The sequence below is a fragment of the Hyla sarda genome, chromosome 12, assembly GCF_029499605.1.
Source record: "Hyla sarda isolate aHylSar1 chromosome 12, aHylSar1.hap1, whole genome shotgun sequence".
Taxonomy (NCBI): domain Eukaryota; kingdom Metazoa; phylum Chordata; class Amphibia; order Anura; family Hylidae; genus Hyla; species Hyla sarda.
Window position 1 is genome coordinate 71,600,956 of NC_079200.1, and position 21,730 is coordinate 71,622,685.

Sequence of the window (21,730 nt, forward strand, 5' to 3'; positions counted from 1 at the left end):
GCATTCTGTCGCTGAAATTCCACCACCAAAAGAATGGTCTTGTTTATTCATTAGGCAGAATCCATCTATAAGGACGGCAATGTCAGCGTGATCCTGGTCGCATGTGGAATCTCCTTCTGGAAGATTAGTAGTGTGAACCTATCCTTACAGTGTGCAAAATTAGTTTTCAGGTTTGGGTGATCTTCTGCCTGTGGCTCTCCGGCTGAACTACAGGGCATGCTGAGATTTGTAGTTTTGCAGCAGCTCGAGAGTGACAGGTTGCAAAGGGTATCAGGCATGTTAGGAGGTTTATAGCTCGAAAGCCACAGATTGTAAAGGCTGTCAGGACATGTTTGGAGTTGTAGTTTTTCAGCAGCTGGAGAGTCTCAGGTTGCAGAGGCTGTCAAGGCATGATAGGAGTTGTCATTTTTGTTACAGGTGGAGGATTATAGGTTTCAGATCATCTCCATTCGGATGAAAGTTTTCCCCTTAGGAGTCCACAGATCCTGACATCTTCATGTACAAGTCGATCGCAGGTCTTTGACAAAAGAATCACCAAAAGCAAAATTATTTTATCAACAGCAGAATTTAATCTGTTCACATATTTAACACCGAGCTGTCAAATATAAGGGTGGGAGAGGGATAGGCGAACAGATGGTGGTGGAAAGTTTAGCTGTTAAACCGAAGGCAGGGTCCTTACAGCCCAATTTGTCCATCGGAAGAAGGCGGAGTTCCCCATATATATGGTGGGGCAAAATAGGTGTGGGACTGGCTTGGTTGATTTTGGTTGATTTTGGCAAATAAGAAGATAAAGAGACAGTTAAACATCCTCTTAAAGGAAACTATTTCCCACGTCTTCTTACAGTAACATTGCAATTAGCCAGTCAGGGGATCATTGCCTATGAAGAATACAGGTTCTGAAGCGGCTGGATGCTGGGATGTGTATCACGTCACTCCAGTTGGCTCAGTTAAATGGAAGATGAAAAGGAAAGGGACATATGGAACATCTAATTTTCCAGCCCCTGACTGGCACTTTGGGATTTACCAAATCTTGCCTCATGCCAGGCTCTTCTGCATACCAAATCGCATTGCACCTGTGCCCACTAATTCACCTCTGTTGGCACCATTTTTTCCTTAAAGGGACCTTCTAGTTCATAAGTAAACACAACCACTCCATTGCACTTGATGGTGGTTTTTTATTATAGTTATTTGTGAAATAGTTGCTTCTGTTACTCTGGTAGCTCTTTCTGGCATTCCTATTGAAGTTCCCGCACACTACAACATAGACACTTAGTTTTTAAACATTTTTAATGTAATGCGCTATTTACATCTTGTGCACTGTACAGACAAGAGCAGACTATACATTCAGTGTAATCGGACATGAGCGAGTGCAGTACCTCCTGGTGCCCTACAGATGGCTCTGTGTGTTCATTTCCCCATTGGAGCCAGTCAATGTGATTACTGATCTATGGGACAGATAGTATAATGGGACAGATAGGTGAATCAAACAGAATGAAGAGGGGGGTTATTTTTCAATTTTTTTTCCCCCTTCAGATTTTTGAGCATTTACTTTTCCACCACCAACTGCAGACACGAAGACGTCTTAAAGGCTGGACAACTCCCCGGAGAAGGTGTTGGGATTTTCTTCTGACCTTGTAGTGACCTTGAATTGGCGCCGAAGGAATCCTCCGTATCTTTTCTGATTGTCCCACTTTAATTTGGGCCGGATCCTGCGCATGAATCCACCATAGCGCTTCTGAAGATCGGCCACCCCCTGCTCTGTCTCCACACCCTGCTCTGTCTCTACCTCCTCCACCCCCTGCTCTGAGCCCAGGTCCTGGTCTAGGATCATCCTTCTATCTAACTCCACGCCCTGTAAATCCTCCAGGCTCCTCTTGGGGTATTTGCGCAGAAACCCTCCATAGCGCTTTCTCTCATCTTTTGTGCTCCAAGCCTGGTTCTGTTCTTCCGATTCATCATTGACCTCTGTTTCCTGTTCAGAGTTGGGTGTCTCCAGGAGGTCCCTCTCTCCAAACTTGTGCAGGGCACCACTATAGGGCTTTATGGCTTCTCCATTGTAGATGCCACTCTCTCGTTTGGGGTAGTTAAAAAAGAATTTGTTCTTATCCAGTTTTTTAATAAATCCTCCATAACGCTTGACGGGCACCTCCTGGAGGTCTAAAGCAGTGGGCACTCTCTCTTGCTCCCTTTTAGAGATTTCAAGTACAGCTCCTAGAGGAGACAGGATCTTCTCACATCGATCCCACTCTGTCACTGAAGTCAGGGATCCCTCACATTGCAAAGAACAAACCTGCAGAGTGAAACACTAACAAGTCAGTGCTGGTGGAATCAGATTCACCATGCATGGGAGTACTCTACGCTCTGGTAGTTATTACATCTGATATACATGTTCAGTGTTGAACACCAATTACTACCAGAGCATAGAGTACTCCCATGCGGCTGCTGTGGGCATCACGGTTAATGCTATGTAACCAAACAAAGTAGTGGGGTATCAACATTAGGTTAAGCAAACAAAGGGGACACACAAGTACAACAGGACTCAGAGTGGGCAACGTGGGACCCAGTTCTTGTGCTCATCAGTTTTATGCTTCCCTTAAAGGGGTACTCCGGTGGAAAACACATTTTTTTTTTCCATATCAACTGGCTCCAGAAAGCTATACAGATTTGTAAATTACTTCTATTAAAATGTTTTAATCCTTCCAGTACTGATCAGCTGCTGTATGCTCCACAGAAAGTTGAGTTGTTCCCTTCTGTCTGACCACAGTGCTCTCTGCTGACACCTCTGTCTATGTCAGGAATTGTCCAGAGTAGAAGCAAATCCCCATAGAAAACCTCTCCTGCTCTGGACAGTTCCTGACACTGACAGAGGTGTCAGCAGAGAGCACTGTGGTCAGACTGGAAAGAATGACACAACTTGCTCTGTAGTATGCAGCAGCTAAGTACTGGAAGGATTAAGATTTTTTTAATAGAAGTAATTTACTAAGCTGTATACCTTTCTGGAGCCAGTTGATTTGAAAAAAGAAAAAAAATGCTTTCCACCAGAGTACCCCTCCTTTTAATTTTTTTTTATTTCAATATTTCTTTATTGAAAATATAAAATAGCGTACATAAATAAAAAGTCCATTACTATTTTATATTATCAGGTTCCATAATCACATAGAATAGAGTTCACATCTATACAAAATCATATTTATGTACAGCATATTCAACGATATATCTGTGACAAAAATATGGAGAGCTTAGAATTTCAAGAAAGAAGCACAATATCACATACATTTCACAATAGTATAGACATCTTTTTAAATTCTCTATATTTTTTCCCCTGATAACCAATCCCAACCAATTTTTTAATTAAAATGTATTCTTCTATTTTTTAGTTAACTTTTTTTTATTTATTAATAATGTATTTAGTAATGTATATAAAGCCTTTTATTAATTTAATGTAAAATCAGTGTACAGTGTACTGTGTTTTTTAAACTATATGTACGCACAATATTTTGTTCCTACTACTACTCTCAGCATGGAACAGAGTGTGCTCCATGTATGGAGCAGTAGTACCTGCAGTAAGGGACAGATCGCCCCGGGTCTTACTCTTGAGACCCATTTCAACCGGCACTTATATTCCTAAGATGTGTGCGGACATATAGTTTAAAAAATATACAGCGGGGCAAAAAAGTATTTAGTCAGCCACCAATTGTGCATGTTCTCCCACTTAAAAAGATGAGAGGACTATAATTTTCATCATAGGTATACCTCAACTCAACTGAGAGGCATAATGAGAAAAAAAATGGAAAATAAGTATTTGGTCAATAACAAAAGTTAATATCAATACTTTATTATATACCTTTGTTGGCAATGACAGAGGTCAAATGTTTTCTGTAAGTCTTCACAAGATCTTCACACACTGTTGCTGGTATTTTGGCCCATTCCTCCATGCAGATCTCCTCTAGAGCAGTGATGTTTTGGGGCTGTCGCTGGGCAACACAGACTTTCAACTCCCTCCAAAGGTTTTCTATGGGGTGGAGATCTAGATACTGGCTAGGCCACTCCAGGACCTTGAAATTCTTCTCACGAAGCCACTCCTTCGTTGCCCGGGCAGTGTGTTTGGTATCATTGTCATGCTGAAAGACCCAGCCACGTTTCATCCTCAATGCCTTTGCTGATAGGAGGTTTTCACTCAAAATCTCACGATACATGGCCCCATTCATTCTTTCCTTTACACAGATCAGTCATCTGGTCCCTTAGCAGAAAAACAGCCCCAAAGCATGATGTTTCCACCCCCCTGCTTCACAGTAGGTATGGTGTTCTTTCGATGCAACTCAGCATTCCTTCTCCTCCAAATGCGACGACTTGAGTTTTTACCAAAAAGTTCTACTTTGGTTTCATCTGACGATATGACATTCTCCCAATATTCTTCTGGATCATCCAAATGCTCTCTAGCAAACTTCAGACAGGCCCGGACATGTACTGGCTTAAGCAAGGGGACACATCTAGCACTGCATAATTTGAGTCCCTGGCGGCGTAGTGTGTTACTGATGATAGCCTTTGTTACTTTGGTCCCAGCTCTCTGCAGGTCATTCACTAGGTCTAGGTAGGGTTCTGGGATTTTTGCTCACCGTTCTTGTGATCATTTTGACACCACGGGGTGAGATCTTGCATGGAGTCACAGATTGAGGGAGATTATCAGTGGTCTTGTATGTCTTCCATTTTCTAATAATTCTCCCACAGTTGATTTCTTCACACCAAGTTGCTTATCTATTGCAGATTCAGTCTTCCCAGCCTGGTGCAGGTCTACAATTTTGTTTCTGGTGTCCTTCGACAGCTCTTTGGTCTAGGCCATAGGGGAGTTTGGAGTGTGACTGTTTGAGGTTGTGGACAGGTGTCTTTTATACTGATAATAAGTTCAAACAGGTGCCATTAATACAGGTAACGAGTGGAGGACAGAGGAGACTCTTAAAGGGGTATTCCGCCCCTAGACATCTTATCCCCTATCCAAAGGATAGGGGATAAGATGTCAGATCACCGCGGTCCCGCTGCTGGGGAGCCCCGGGATCCCCGCTGCGGCACCGCGCTATCATTACAGCACAGAGCGAGTTCGCTCTGTGCGTAATGACGGGCAATACGGGGGACGGAGCAGCGTGACGTCATGGCGCCGCCCCTCGTGACATCACGGCCCGTCCCCTTAATGCAAGTCTATGGGAGGGGGCGTGACGACTGCCACACCCCCTCCCATAGACTTGTATTAAAAGGGGCGGGCCGTGACATCACGAGGGGCGGAGCTGTGAAATAACGATGCTCCGGCCCCTGTACCGCCCATCATTACGTGCAGAGCGAACTGGCTCTGTGCTGTAATGATAGCGCGGTGCTGCAGCGGGGATCCCAGGGTTCCCCAGCAGCGGGACCGTGGTGATCTGACATCTTATCCCCTATCCTTTGGATAGGGGATAAGATGTCTAGGGGCGGAATACCCCTTTAAAGAAGAAGTTACAGGTCTGCGAGAGCCAGAAATCTTGCTTGTTTGTAGGTGACCAAATACTTATTATCCACCATAATTTTCAAAAAAATTCTTTAAAAATCAGACAATGTGATTTTATGGATTTTTTTCTCATTATGTCTCTCATTAAAGGGGAACTCCGGTGGGAAATTTTTTTTTTTCAAATCAACTGGTGCCATAAAATTAAACAGATTGATAAATTGCTTTTTTTTTTTTTTTTTTTTTTTGTGTTTTTTTTTTTTTGTGTTTTTGAAAAATCAAGTTGAAACCTAGCCTTAGACACTCCCTTATTTTTCTGACAATTTCATCCGAAAGACTCTTTACCGCTGAACATTTCTATAGAAGGTGTTCTAATCCATCATTACTCATTCCATACCTTGGACATTCTGACGAAGGTCACCACACCTAAACAGACTCTCTCAGGGGAATAATACAGTCTATGAATGATTTTAAACTGAATTATTTTATGATTTTCGTTGAGAGACTCTTTTCAGACTTTTTTGTATATTACTCTATTCCATTCCGAGAGTACACCCACTTCCCTTTCTCATTTATTTCTACTTAGGAAGCTAAATTCTTTGAGAGACTACATTATTTATAACACAAAAATGATTGCCTGCCCCCCTCCCCCCCCCAACAACCAACCACAGCCCAGCTAATGAGCTCTGGTAAAGTGAAAGCCGAGCTGTGATTGGCTGCTGGGGGAAAACCACTCCACCCCCTCCCCACACAGTTTGACAAATCTGGGCCATTGACTGGAGTACCCCGTTAATAAAAAACCTACCAGAGGGTTGAAGTGGATGTTGGCGGCCTGGATCTGTAGGGCACAGGAGAAGCACCAGGACACACAGTCTGCACAGGTTGCATGCGGTGTGGAGAGACTCAGCAGCATTATCAGAACCAGCAAACCCATTGCCAATATCTTCTGCATGGACATAAAGAAGAAAACACAATCACCAATGATAATCTTACAAAAATGGGAAATATCAACTTCCATGTATTTTTACGGTTTCCCCTTCTGTCGTATTCGTGTATGCACACCATGGTCGAGGGATCATGCAGATACTGTGGAAACACAGTTTATGTAATTGGGTGCAAACAGTTGGTACAAAAGTATTTCAATCACAGCAGGCAGGAGATCACCCCCCCCTTTCCTCCAATCCCTTATCCTTCCTCCTTCTGTCCTGCTCTGTCTCCCTCAAATTAGCTGTCCTGGCATGCTGGGAGTTCTAGTTTCATAATTGCTGGAGGCATCCTGGATGGGAAACACTGGTCTGTCATCTTGCTCCACTATCATTTTGCACTGCTCCCCTTACTCCCAGATTGGCCTTTGTCTTTGTTGCTGTGGTAGCCCTTGGGGGGTGTATGGTAGTGGTGGTATGATATCGGTATATAAGGGGGTAATGTTAACCCTATAGTTCGTGACGCCAGGCTGAGGGCTGGTAAGCGGAGGCAATGCTCCAGCCTATCTCTGCCCTTCCCAGTAACGATAGGTGCATGAAATGACTGAAGGTCCACAAGCAGATTGAACAACTTTACTTAAGTATTTGCGATACATCCAAGGCACAGTAACAGTCTCGTACAAACAGTCCTTATATTGCTCAGTGACTGACAGTTGTTGCAGACCTTGAGCTATTTAGAAAGTCTCTGAATTTAGGGTAGATATATGCAGATCTGTCCGGATTTAGGGGTTATATTAAGTCCGGTGATGCTGCAGAGTGTCTGGGGATTGATACACTCTCTATTTGGAATTACTCAGCCGTTGCCACAAGGCTCGGGCCTAACTCACTACGATAGTTGCTGCGCAGATCCTTCTCGTTTGACAGCCCAGGAACAAGAGAGAGAAACGATGTCCGCCGCTCCCTTATATGGACAGGGGGCGGGGGGAATCCGATTGGTCCGAACATCTGTCATTCACCATTACACAGAGTAATGGGATTGCATACTTCACCGGGCCTCCAAAGGTCCTTAAGTAGAATACCATAGAGTTTACCTAGTCACATGACCTGCAGGTCCTGCAACGCTATGGAACCGGTAATTAACCGTTTATTTACATATATATCACTATATTTACATTACCCTTACATAAATTACTAGGCTATTAGTTGGAATAGAGGCAACAAGGGGTAGGCTACACAACAGGGATCCCTATGTCCTAGGGACTCTGGCTATGGGGACCCACACATACATAGGTACCGTATAAGATGCGGTACCGGGACACCACATTGCCATGTTCTCCCGATTCAATTTGTCTTCCATTCCACCTTCCATCTTTGTTTCCCTGCACTCTGCGAATCATCACTAACATCATAAGGCATTATGCTGTATTCAGAACATCTCTGAAAAGCCAAAAGCTTATATGTGCTGTAAGGTTCTCGATAACCCCTTAAGGACATGGCCCATTTTGGCCTTGAGGACACAGCCAATTTTATTTTTGCGTTTTCATTTTTTCCTTTAACCCCTTCCCTCTTTGGCGATTTTTAATTTTTGCACTTTTTTTTTTCCTCCTCACCTTCTAAAAATCACAACACTTTAAATTTTCGCCTAAAAATCCATATGGGGGCTTGTTCTTGGCGCCAATAATTTTACCTTGTAATACCATTAATTATTTCACTACAAAATCTACCGCGAAACCCGAAAAACAAATGTGGGGCAAAATTGAAAAAAGAAAAGCCATTTTGTCATTTTTTAGTGACTTCCGTTTCTACGCAGTGCAGTTTACGGTAAAAATTGCACCTTATGTTTATTCTGTAGGTCCATACGGTTGCAAAGATACCCAATTTATATAGGTTTGTTTATATTTATTTTATTACTAAAAAAAAATTGATAACTACATGCACCAAAATTAATCAGTTGAAAAATTTACTCTTCTGACCCCTATAACTTTTTTCACTTTTCCGTGTAAGGGGCGGTAGGAGGGCTCATTGTTTTGCGCCATGATCTAAAGTTTTAATAGTTTTTTTGTTTTAATCAGACTTTTTGATCACTTTTTATTCATTTTTTTATGGTATAAAAAGTGACCAAAAAAACCGCTATTTAGGACTTTTGAAATTTTTTTACATGTACGCCATTGACCGCGTGGTTTAATTAATGATATATTTTTTATAGTTCGGACATTTACGCACACGGCAATACCACATGTTTTTTTTTATTTACACTGTTTTTTTTTTTAAATGGGAAAAGGGGGGTGATTCAAACTTTTATTAGGGAAGGATTTAAATCACATTAATTAACACTTTATTTTCAATAATTTTTTTTCTGCAATGCTATAGCCCCCATAGGACCAAGAATTTTTTTTTACAATAAACCCAAAAGAAAAAGGCTTCAGCAATAAATTACAAGTCACAGATATACATGTTTGATAGCAAAAAATAATGTCAGCTAAACTAGCGGACTGGAAGGGGATAAGGATACAGGTGAATAGCCTGACCATATATTTTCCTGACTGTTCTATTCCTTACCCTCACTATCAATAAGTGTGGATAGGGATTTAGGATACAAAAACCACCATACAGATGTGAAAAATTATAATTGCAGTAATCTGTACTTAATTCTCATACTCCATATTCCTACGCGTTTCTCCCATATATTTGAGATGGTTTCATCAGGGGTGGAGGAGAAAATAAACACATCACTAAGATGTTGCTATAGAAACATATACGCTGAAGACAACACGGCTGTGACCTGACTGTAAATTGATATGGGGCTCAGGCCTATAGATAAATGTCACCGCCGTGGCTAATAAAATATGACACTACATTTATGCAATAATCTGTACTGTTAATTAGTGAATTATATCTGACTATTTTAGAATATTGTAGACATCTTATCCCTATCCTTTGCAGTGTGATCATACTGGGTTTCTGCCCCCATTTATTGTATCCATTGGCATCCCACCGAAAACAGTTAACGGGAGTAGTGAACCCAATTCACCTCTATGGCTGAACAGGGTAATTAAGGGACGTAGCCGTTATTTTAGACAGACTCAGAACGGGGGTTGCTGAGTTTTTGGCAAGGAGTCACTAGGTGACTCAGTTTGGCCTTAGAAGTGAATGGGGTCCACTGGTCCCATTAGCAGTGTACATCAACATCCCGTATTTGGCAGGATGCCAACAGATACAATTAACGGGGCAGGAACGATGTGTTATCATACCCTTATCTGTTGCAAAACTTCATGCTATGAATGCCTCCATTCCCCAACAGCTCTGTAACTGATCCAAAACTACAATTTCCTTTATGCCCTGTAGACGTATGGGTGATTCTGGAGGCTCCATGGCTTACTCTGTTGCACTGTGGATGACTGGTTACACTAGAGTTGACACACTGCATGGCACTGAGAATTTTACCAGACCATGCTTTACATGCCAAGTCTTCATGACACTTTTTGCCATGTTAGGTACTGTACACTGTGCAAATACAGCAGATGTGAGACACATATGGAAGAAATGTTGCATTGTGCGCAGGGAGGTAGGTTTCAGGGCAGAAGTTCCCAGAATGACGATGGACTGAAGGGGGAGGCTGGGTTGTCATGCCAATGTTATGATAAACTTCAGTGTCATTTGTATAAAAAGTATGGATGATAATAAATCTCCATGGATACAGTGAGTCATGGACAACAGTGTCATTGGGGATCACACAGCGTGGATCGCGTCCATTGTTTATTGATTTTTTTTTTTAACAATCAGATCAGTGGAAAACATTAGATCTGCGGACAACAATGGGCTATGAAATCTATGACGCCAGGACAGCTTCTTACAGTTCACCAGATAACTTTGAACTAGAGAGGGCTATTGAGTCTGTTAAAGTGCCAAGCAGGAGGGCATAATGCATAGGACCCTCCCCTTTTCTCAGCTCTCTCAGCCATTCACCAGCAAGAAGGGAAATAGTAACAAACCTTTAGGGTGCGTTCCCACAGGGCATATAAGCAGCGTATTTGACGCTGCGCAAATTTTACGGGAAATACGCTGCGTATCCCTTGCTCACTATACACACAGGGCTTTCCGGCGGCAGCCCTATGTGTGTAGTGAGTTTTGGAGGCGGGGCCGCGTATCACAGACACGCCGGCACACGGCCCTGCCTCCAAAACTCACTACACACATAGAGCTGCCGCCGGAAAGCCCTGTGTGTATAGTGAGCAAGGGATACGCAGTGTATTTCCCGCTGCTGCCGTAAAATTTGCGCAGCGTCAAATACGCTGCATATACGCCCTGTGGGAACGCACCCTAAAAGGGGTACTCCCATGGAAAACCTTTTTTTTTAAAATCAACTGGTGCCAGAAAGTTAAACAGATTTGTAAATTACTTCTATTAAAAAATCTTAATCCTTCCAGTACTTTTTATGGGCTGTATACTACAGAGGAAATGCTTTACTTTTTAGATGTTTCTGATGTCATAACCACAGTGCTCTCTGCTGACCTCTGCTGTCCATTTTAGGAACTGTCCTGAGCAGCATATGTTCGCTATGGGGATTTTCTCCTGCTCTGGACAGTTCCTAAAATGGACAGCAGAGGTCAGCAGTGAGCACTGTGATCATTACATCAGAGAAATCTAAAAAGTAAAGCATTTCCTCTGTAGTATACTGTAGTATAATAGAAGTAATTTACAAATCTGTTTAACTTTCTGGCACTAGTTGATTTAAAAAAAAAAAAGTTTTCCACGGGAGTACCCCTTTAAGGGTATATCATATGTGGTGGCCCAGTACGGGAGGTGTTACCTCGTGCTCCTGCTGTCCTGTCAGGAAGCCTCCTTCAGTGTCCCCAAGGCCCCCTGCACTTGTTTCCCCATTGTAAATATGTTTTACCATGTAAAGTGTTATAAAATGTAATGTTGCTTTAATAGTTATACCATGTGATAGGTCATGTGATTGTTACCCAGGAGGTACAAGTGACCAGGTGATCCAAAGAGTGACCTATGAGCTCCCTGCTAGTCTCCCCATATAAGCCCTGGGTGGAGCTTTTCTCTCTTTGAGCTCTTCTCTCTTGGAGCTTAGAGTTCTTGCTTCCTGCTGAGGTCCAGTGCAGTCGCCTAGTGTGTGTGTCCAGAGTGTTGGAGGCCTCAATGTCCAGTCCTGCAGCCACCATCAACTCAAGTAAGATAAAGTCACAGCTTTATGAGTCAAGTCAAGTCAGTCCCTGTCATCTGTCAAGTCAGCGTGGTTTGCATTCAATTGTCCAGTCCTACTACAAGTCCCAGCAAGCCCTTAAGGTCTCTGCGTCTCTGGTCACCTCCTTGGGTCCTGGCTGAACTGTATAGACTTTACCATCTGTCTACCCTCAGTAAAGCTACCGTTATCCATAACTCGGCGTTGGAGTCATTATTGCCCCCGTGCCTAGCCCAGGATCCAGCGGTATACCTTCGGGTGGTTATAGGTTAAACCACGCCCTGGCATCACAAATACAAGAGTTTAATGCCATCTGCCCCTAGGGTGACAACATCTGCCCTGCAAACCTCCCCTCCCCCCCCCCCACAAGTGCTTATTTTTGCTGCAGCAAAAATACGCATGTGTGTATGTACCCTAAAATTGAAATGTGGAGCAGCCTGTGAGCCATAGTCTGGAAACTAAAAGGGCCGCTACAGAGATGAAAATAAGTTATACAATATAACACCTACTACTGGACACAAGTGGTACTGCTGCTATATTTAGCAGTCCATACAAGTCCTAAACTGTTCTTTCTACTGCCTTCAATGGCAACTTCATTTCCCAGTTTGCACTGTACTCCTTATACACTAAAGAAAATGGATAGATGTGCTGCCTCATGTGAGCACAGGCGGTACTGCAGATCACAGGCAAGCAATGCAAATTCCAATCATCCTGTACTGCCTCTACTGGGTACATTAGGTATTACAGATGTATGCCTTGATCCATGCAAATACCAAATATTTTTTTACTCTTAGCACATTTAAAAAATAAACAATTGTAGTGCCCCTCCTGGGCCCCAGAGATACTGCAGTTTATACTGAAGTTTTTTTTATTCCATTCCCTAATGCCACTACAGAGCAAAGAATTGTGCTGCCTCAAGTGGTATTACTGTTAATCTGTCCAGTCAAAGCAAAGCAGAAGCCCTCCTAAATATTGCCATAATAAAGGCAGCTGACCATGCCACTGATTCTAGAGGACATAACTGGTAATGCAGCTTTATTCCCCAATTACCACTTCAGAGAGCAAACAATTGTACTGCCGCTAGTGGGCGATACAGGAACTGCATCTTTATTTCCTGACTATGATTACTTAGTCAAACTTACTGCCTCTAGAGGGCATTACTAGTAATGCAGCTTTATTGTCCGACTACTGTTACAGAAAGCAAACAATTCTACTGCCTCTAGTAAGCAGACCAGGTGCTGGATCTTTATTACCTGACTATGACTACAGAAAGCAAACAATTGTACTGCCTCTAGTGGACATAACAGGTACCTAAAGGGTGCCGATGGAAAACAATTTATTTTATATCAACTGGTGCCAGAAAGTTAAACAGATTTGTAAATTACTTCTATTTAAAAATCTTAATTCTTCCAGTACTTATCAGCTGCTGTATACTACAGAGGAAGTTTTTTTTTTTTTTTTCTGTCTGACCACAGTGCTCTCTGCTGACACCTCTGTCCATGTCAGGAACTGTCCAAAGCAGAAGCAAATCCCCATAGCAAACCTCTCCTGCTCTGGACAGTTCCTCTGACACCAGTTGATTTAAAAAAAATATGTTTTCCACCAGAGTACCCCTTTTAAAGCCTTTATTACCTGACTACGACTACAGGGAGCAAACAGTTCAGCCAGTTAGTCCCATCAGAACTGCAGATACTATTACTTCACCTTTATACTCGGTAAAACAGTATAGAAAACAGCATAGACATGTTTTCAATGGGTGTTGCCATTTAGGAGAGTGATGACATATATCCACGATTGGTGAGGGTTCTTAGGATCAGAGGGGTTGCACCCCCACCAATGATAGAGAACTGCCTTCACTGTATAAGATAGAAATGCACCTTTAAAGGGGTACTCCGCCCCTAGACATCTTATCCCCTTTCCAAAGGATAGGGCATAAGATGTCAGATTGCCGCGGTCCCACTGGGATCATTATAGCACAGAGCGAATTCGCTCTGCACATAATGACGGGCAATACAGGAGCCAGAGCATCGTTCCATTAAGGCTCCGCCCCTCGTGACGTCACGATACAAGTCTATGGGAGGGGGCGTGGCGGTCCTCACGCCCCCTCCCATAGACTTGCATTAAGGGGACAGGCCGTGATGTCACGAGGGGCGGAGCCATGACGTCACGCTGCTCCGTCCCCTGTATCGCCCGTCATTACGCACAGAGTGAACTCGCTCGGTGCTGTAATGAGAGCGGGGTGCCACAGCGGGGATCCCAGGGCTCCCCAGCAGCGGCACCGCGGCGATCTGACATCTTATCCCCTATCCTTTGGATAGGGGATAAGATGTCTAGGGGCTGAGTACCCCTTTAAGGTCTCTGTTCTCATCTACCGGAAGCAGCTGTTTTTCACACAAAAATATGAGCTTGTATGTGTTCTTGAGAGCGAGAAAAATAGAAAGAAATACCTTCAAAGAGGAGGGGGCTACTCAAGAGCATAATACAGTATTGCAACAATCAATGGCTTTATAAGTCACATGCTGCACGGGAGATGCCAAATTACACAAATATTCCAGCGGTGCCTATAGTAAGAGCTTGCCCTGTCTGTAATAATGGGTCCATATACTTGTACCCAAAAATACAGTGGTCCCTCAAGTTACAATATGAATTGGTTCCAGGACGGCCATTGTATGTTGAAACCATTGTATGTTGAGACCATTGTATGTTGAGACCATAACTCTATGGAAACCTGGTAATTGGTTCTGAAGCCACCAAAATGTCATCCAAAAAATAGGAAAAAGTGAGGATTAAACAAAAAGAAGTAGATAACTAATATAGATAAAGCAAATCCTTATATATATATATAAAAGTAAGAAAGATCTGCTGGGAGCTGTAAATTACTGTCTATGTCAGTGTTTCCCAACCAGGGTGCCTCCAGCTGTTGCAAAACTACAACTCCCAGCCTGCCCAGACAGCCGTTGGCTGTCTGGGCATGCTGGGAGTTGTAGTTTTGCAACAGCTGGAGGCACCCTGGTTGGGAAACAAGGGTTTATGTAGAGTACAGGAGCTTCTTCAGGGTCCTGTACAGTACACACAATGTCCCAAATGGAGCCGCCCTTACTTGGTGTCCAAAGGAGCAGCTAACCCTGGCACAGGTAAGGAGTAGTACAGAACTTGTAGTTCCTCGCTGTACTGTAGGGGGCGCTACCAGACAGCCATTCAGTGCATATACTTCAGTAATAGAGGTGATTTGCCAGTAAAATGCCCATTCTGATTGGTCAGTTCCTCCAGTTGTGACAGGTATCACAGATCTGGACTGTCTGTACATTGTATGTTGAGTCTGGTTTCAAGTTACAATGGTCCAGAAAAAAACATTGTATGTATGTATGTTGTATGTTGAGGCCATTGTAAGTTGAGGGATCACTGTACACTCTTATACTGTGTCCTCCATGAGTCAACCTACAGTATATCCGGCCTGCAACAATGTATCTGCCCCATGTAATGTATACAGACAAGTACCCTGTGAATGCAAAGAACATCTATGGACGATCTATACTATCTGATGGATGTAATAGCCTATAGTCATCCTCATTTAACCCCTTGTCTTGCCCATAAAAGAAAATTACCACCAAGAACATCTGCTCTATCTGATCAATGTATCGTCTCCCTTACGTCAACTGTTCTGTCTGCAACAATGTACCCACCTCCTGTTAATCCTTATCTATATTACGTGTCTTGTATCTCTCACTGATAAAGTCTTATCTAGACCTCCAGCTCTGACTCTATCACAGTATCTATATGGCCCATATGTGGACTGTAGACTTAAAGTAGTTACTGGACTAATTAAAAAAAAAATCCAAAAACGTAACATAACCCCTGAAAGAAAGCATTGTGGGAGGTGGCAAAACCCTCTTACACTGGATTGGTAGCAGATCCTACCACTGAGAAAAGTCATTTAATCCAGTATCAATGGGATCAGGATAGTGAACTATTCTGGATTATCAGACAGTCCTAGAATTTTGTTAAATTAAAATATAATGTTAGAAAATCTTCAGGAAAATTATAATTTTAGAAAATCTTCAGGAATAAAGACTTTCTGCAACAAATCTCTATGTGAACTTAGTAAAATATAGGGTTGAAGGAGTTTCTACACTTTATATAGATGATATAATGATTCAGGATATTTAATAATCCAGCACTATACAAGTCCAAATGCTAGATTAATGTTTATATATATGTGTGTGCTGTTGTTTTTTTTAACCCTTCACCTTTTGTGTATACAGAACTGTAGTGCAACTAACAACCTGTGATGTAGACCCCCTATGCCCCCCCCCCCCTGTGCACTTCCAGCGCAGTCATTATCAGTACCCCTCCCATAATGACTTTCTCTTATTTTCTGTATGTCTTGATTGCTGAAAACAAATGAATCGGAAAATGGAAAAAGCATGAGGAAAAGGTCAGGGTTATAGGAGGGATCTGACCCTGGCCCCCCTGGGTGGTGACTGGACCACTCAATAAACTCTGGTTAGAAAGGGATTGGGTGTGGGAAGGTAGATAAGGATGCTGAAGAGTCCTCCGCTTCACAGCCCACAGTCATCATGGGGGAGATGATCAGTAATGATATTCATTGGCTTGTTAAGCATCATCATTACATCTATGGCACCTTTAGGACAGGGCTGCATGGTTGCATTCATTGCTCTCATGCTATAAAGTCAGTGTGATACTGCATATAATGTATCCTTATGTGCGTACATGAAATAGAATCACCATGGGGACAACAATGGGGAACATGATACATTAAAGATGGACTGTCCCTTTAAAAATGGTGTAGCGCTTATAGAGGACATATACACTGCTCAAAAAAAGTGCTGCTCTAAGATAACATATCCTAGATCTGAATGAATGAACTAATCGTATGAAATACTTTCGTCTTTACATAGTTGAATGTGCTGACAACAAAATCACACAAAAATTATCAATGGAAATCAAATTTATCAACCCATGGAGGTCTGGATATGGAGTCACACTCAAAATCAAAGTGGAAAACCACACTACAGGCTGATCCAACTTTGATGTAATGTCCTTAAAACAAGTCAAAATGAGGCTCAGTAGTGTGTGTGGCCTCCACGTGCCCATATGACCTCCCTACAATGCCTGGGCATGCTCCTGATGAGGTGAAGGATGGTCTCCTGAGGGATGTCCTCTCAGACCTGGACTAAAGCATCCGCCAACTCCTGGACAGTCTGTGGCGTTGGTGGATGGAGCGAGACATGATGTCCCAGATGTGCTCAATCAGATTCAGGTCTGGGGAACAGGCGGGCCAGTACATAGCATCAATGCCTTCCTCTTGCAGGAACTGCTGACACACTCCAGCCACATGAGGTCTAGCATTGTCTAGCATTAGGAGGAACCCAGGGCCAACCGCACCAGTATATGGTCTCACAAGGGGTCTGAGGATCTCATCTCTGTACCTAATGGCAGTCAGGCTACCTCTGGCAAGCACATGGAGGGCTGTGCGGCTCCCCAAAAAAATGCCACCCCACACCATTACTGACCCACCGCCAAACCGGTCATGCTGTAGGATGTTGCAGGCAGCAGAACGTTCTCCACGGTGTCTCCAGACTCTGTCACGTCTGTGTGAACCTGCTTTCATCTGTGAAGAGCACAGGACACCAGTGGCGAATTTGCCAATCTTGGTGTTCTCTGGCAAATGCCATACGTCCTGCACGGTGTTGGGCTGTAAGCACAACCCCCACCTGTGGACGTCGGGCCCTCATATCCCCCTCATGGAGTCTGTTTCTTACCATTTGAGTGGACACATCCACATTTGTGGCCTGCTGGAGGTCATTTTGCAGGGCTCTAGCAGTGCTTCTCCTGCTCCTCCTTGCACAAAGGCGGCAGTACCGGTCCTGCTGCTGGGTTGTTGCCCTCCTACGGCCTCCTTCACGTCTCCTGATGTACTGGCCTGTCTCCTGGTAGCGCCTCCATGCTCTGGACACTATGCTGACAGACACAGCAAACCTTGCCACAGCTCGCATTGATGTTCCATCCTGGATGAGCTGCACTACCTGAGCCACTTGTGTGGGTTGTAGACTCCGTCTCATGCTACCACTAGTGTGAAAGCACCGCCAGCATTCAAAAGTGACCAAAACATCAGCCAGGAAGTATAGGAACTGAGAAGTGGTCTGTGATCACCACCTGCAGAACCACTCCTGTATTAGGGGTGTCTTGCTAATTGCCTATAAGTGGACAGTGTGATTTCACAGAAGTGTGATTGACTTGGAGTTCCATTGTGTTGTTTAAGGGTTCCCTTTATTTTTTTGAGCAGTGTACTTCTCCTTCCTGCTGGATCCAGGCTTTGTAACTGTCCCATTCATCTGCATCATCCATGTACCAAAAGCAACCCTACTAAGATAAATGGAACTCATGTTTACTTACAGGAAAAGCAGCCATGTGTGAATTTAGATACACATGCAATCTATCCTATTTTTATTTGCTGTACATGTGATTACAAACTATCGCTCTCTGTTATCAGCCACGTGGGGCTCTCTGTTATCAGCCATATGAGTTTGGCTACAGCCATATTAGCCAGTGCTGAGAACCCCCAGATATACTGCTACCCATAGATGTGAGTGATCACAGAGGAAACCCTACAAACCTAAGCTGCATATCACCCCAATATCCTACAATTCATAAATCCTATAGATGTCTCCATTAGATCCCACATTTCTTCATGCACTCAGCAGTATTCCCCAAACTGTGGCTCTACAGCCGTTGCAAAACTACAACTCCTATCATTCCCTGATATCCTCCATTTTCCAACTCTCTATCTCAGTGTTTCCCAACCAGGGTGCCTCTAGCTGTTGCGAAACTACAACTCCCAGCATGCCTGTACAGCCCTTGCTTGTCTGGGCATGCTGGGAGTTGTAGTTTTGCAACAGCTGGAGGCAACCTGATTGGGAAGCACTGCTCTAGCTGTTGCAAAACTCCCATCATACCTTGACATACCTTAAATACAGCTTTTTCTATTGTAAAAAAAATACTGTCTACGCCAGTGTTTCCCAACCATGGTGCCTCCAGCTGTTGCAAAACTACAACTCCCAGCATGCCTGTACAGCCCTTGCTTGTCTGGGCATGCTGGGAGTTGTAGTTTTGCAACAGCTGGAGGCAACCTGATTGGGAAGCACTGCTCTAGCTGTTGCAAAACTCCCATCATACCTTGACATACCTTAAATACAGCTTTTTCTATTGTAAAAAAAATACTGTCTACGCCAGTGTTTCCCAACCATGGTGCCTCCAGCTGTTGCAAAACTACAACTCCCAGCATGCCTGTACAGCCCTTGCTTGTCTGGGCATGCTGGGAGTTGTAGTTTTGCAACAGCTGGAGGCAACCTGATTGGGAAGCACTGCTCTAGCTTTTGCAAAACTCCCATCATACCTTGACATATCTTAAATACAGCTTTTTCTATTGTAAAAAAAAATACTGTCTACGCCAGTGTTTCCCAACCAGGGTGCCTCCAGCTGTTGTAAAACTACAACTCCCAGCATGCCCGGACAGTCGTTGGCGGTCCGGGCATGCTGGGAGTTGTAGTTTTACAACAGCTGGAGGCACCCTGGTTGGGAAACACTGGTCTAGGCACCAAACTGGCCCTTCAAATCAGCACTAGTATCTATGGAGCTGGAAAGGGTATTAACCCCATATACACCCTATCATGCGATACATTTTAGCATCTAGGTGCAGGATGCAGCTCTTTGGCCACCATTTACTGCAAAAGCATGTTTTTATCATTATTATTATTATTATTATTCCTCTTCCTCATTATTCATCTTCTATGTGACTGAATGAAGATTCGAGTCATTAACTGTGTCTCTCCTGGGAATTGTAATGGGGTGAAAAATTGCTTTAAATGAAGTTAATAACTCGAATCTCCCTGTCCTCTCAGACGCTGTGTCACTCACGTCATCACCGGGGAGGGGGCTGAGCGGCGGATTATCAACCCCACCACAAAACATCGGAGGGTGCAATGGTGAGGAGTGTGATGGAGGTGCCAGGACTTGGTACTATCACTACACGGGACGTGAGGATAATACTACAGTACTCCACTATTACACACTGTTACAATGGCGCATATTATATATATATATATATATGGCATCTGAGGATAGTTGTATAGGATATAATAAGAGGGTATAGTGCTAGAGTATTATAAGAGGAGAGGATGATATCAGTCACATATAATGTAATGTCTCTGGTTATATCAGTACTGGAGCATTATAAGAGGAGAGGATGATATCAGTCACATATAATGTAATGTCTCTGGTTATATCAGTACTGGAGCATTATAAGAGGAGAGGATGATATCAGTCACATATAATGTAATGTCTGGAGATGATATCAGTACTGGAGCATTATAAGAGGAGAGGATGATATCAGTCACATATAATGTAATGTCTGGAGGTTATATCAGTACTGGAGCATTATAAGAGGAGAGGATGATATCAGTCACATATAATGTAATGTCTGGAGATTATATCAGTACTGGAGCATTATAAGAGGAGAGGATGATATCAGTCACATATAATGTAATGTCTGGAGGTTATATCAGTACTGGAGCATTATAAGAGGAGAGGATGATATCAGTCACATATAATGTAATGTCTCTGGAGATTATATCAGTACTGGAGTATTATAAGAGGAGAGGATGATATCAGTCACATATCATGTAATGTCTCTGGTTATATCAGTACTGGAGCATTATAAGAGGAGAGGATGATATCAGTCACATATAATGTAATGTCTCTGCTTATATCAGTACTGGAGCATTATAAGAGGAGAGGATGATATCAGTCACATATAATGTAATGTCTGGAGATTATATCAGTGCTAGAGTATTATAAGAGGAGAGGATGATATCAGTCACATATAATGTAATGTCTGGAGATTATATCAGTACTGGAGCATTATAAGAGGAGAGGATGATATCAGTCACATATAATGTAATGTCTCTGGAGATTATATCAGTACTGGAGCATTATAAGAGGAGAGGATGATATCAGTCACATATAATGTAATGTCTGGAGATTATATCAGTACTGGAGCATTATAAGAGGAGAGGATGATATCAGTCACATATAATGTAATGTCTGGAGATGATATCAGTACTGGAGCATTATAAGAGGAGAGGATGATATCAGTCACATATAATGTAATGTCTCTGCTTATATCAGTACTGGAGCATTATAAGAGGAGAGGATGATATCAGTCACATATAATGTAATGTCTGGAGATTATATCAGTGCTAGAGTATTATAAGAGGAGAGGATGATATCAGTCACATATAATGTAATGTCTGGAGATTATATCAGTACTGGAGCATTATAAGAGGAGAGGATGATATCAGTCACATATAATGTAATGTCTCTGGAGATTATATCAGTACTGGAGCATTATAAGAGGAGAGGATGATATCAGTCACATATAATGTAATGTCTGGAGATTATATCAGTACTGGAGCATTATAAGAGGAGAGGATGATATCAGTCACATATAATGTAATGTCTGGAGATTATATCAGTATTGGAGCATTATAAGAGGAGAGGATGATATCAGTCACATATAATGTAATGTCTCTGGTTATATCAGTACTGGAGCATTATAAGAGGAGAGGATGATATCAGTCACATATAATGTAATGTCTCTGCTTATATCAGTACTGGAGCATTATAAGAGGAGAGGATGATATCAGTCACATATAATGTAATGTCTGGAGATTATATCAGTACTGGAGCATTATAAGAGGAGAGGATGATATCAGTCACATATAATGTAATGTCTGGAGATTATATCAGTACTGGAGCATTATAAGAGGAGAGGATGATATCAGTCACATATAATGTAATGTCTGGAGGTTATATCAGTACTGGAGCATTATAAGAGGAGAGGATGATATCAGTCACATATAATGTAATGTCTCTGGAGATTATATCAGTACTGGAGCATTATAAGAGGAGAGGATGATATCAGTCACATATAATGTAATGTCTGGAGATTATATCAGTACTGGAGCATTATAAGAGGAGAGGATGATATCAGTCACATATAATGTAATGTCTGGAGATTATATCAGTACTGGAGCATTATAAGAGGAGAGGATGATA

The 21,730-nt window shown here is 42.7% G+C and overlaps 1 protein-coding gene across 3 annotated transcripts in view; it reads right to left on the reverse strand.

Annotated features, from left to right (window-relative positions):
• Window positions 1-517: 517 nt before the first annotated feature.
• PDYN (prodynorphin) overlaps window positions 518-21,730 on the reverse strand; it is a 140,130-nt gene continuing 118,917 nt past the window's right edge. For all 3 annotated transcript variants that reach the window (XM_056547448.1, XM_056547446.1, XM_056547447.1), the window contains 2 exons: window positions 6,279-6,419; window positions 518-2,290 (listed from right to left, as the gene is read on the reverse strand). In XM_056547448.1, coding sequence (XP_056403423.1) covers window positions 1,583-2,290; window positions 6,279-6,407 — 837 coding nt within the window. In that variant the 5' untranslated portion in view covers window positions 6,408-6,419 and the 3' untranslated portion in view covers window positions 518-1,582. The remainder of the gene's footprint in view (window positions 2,291-6,278; window positions 6,420-21,730) is intronic.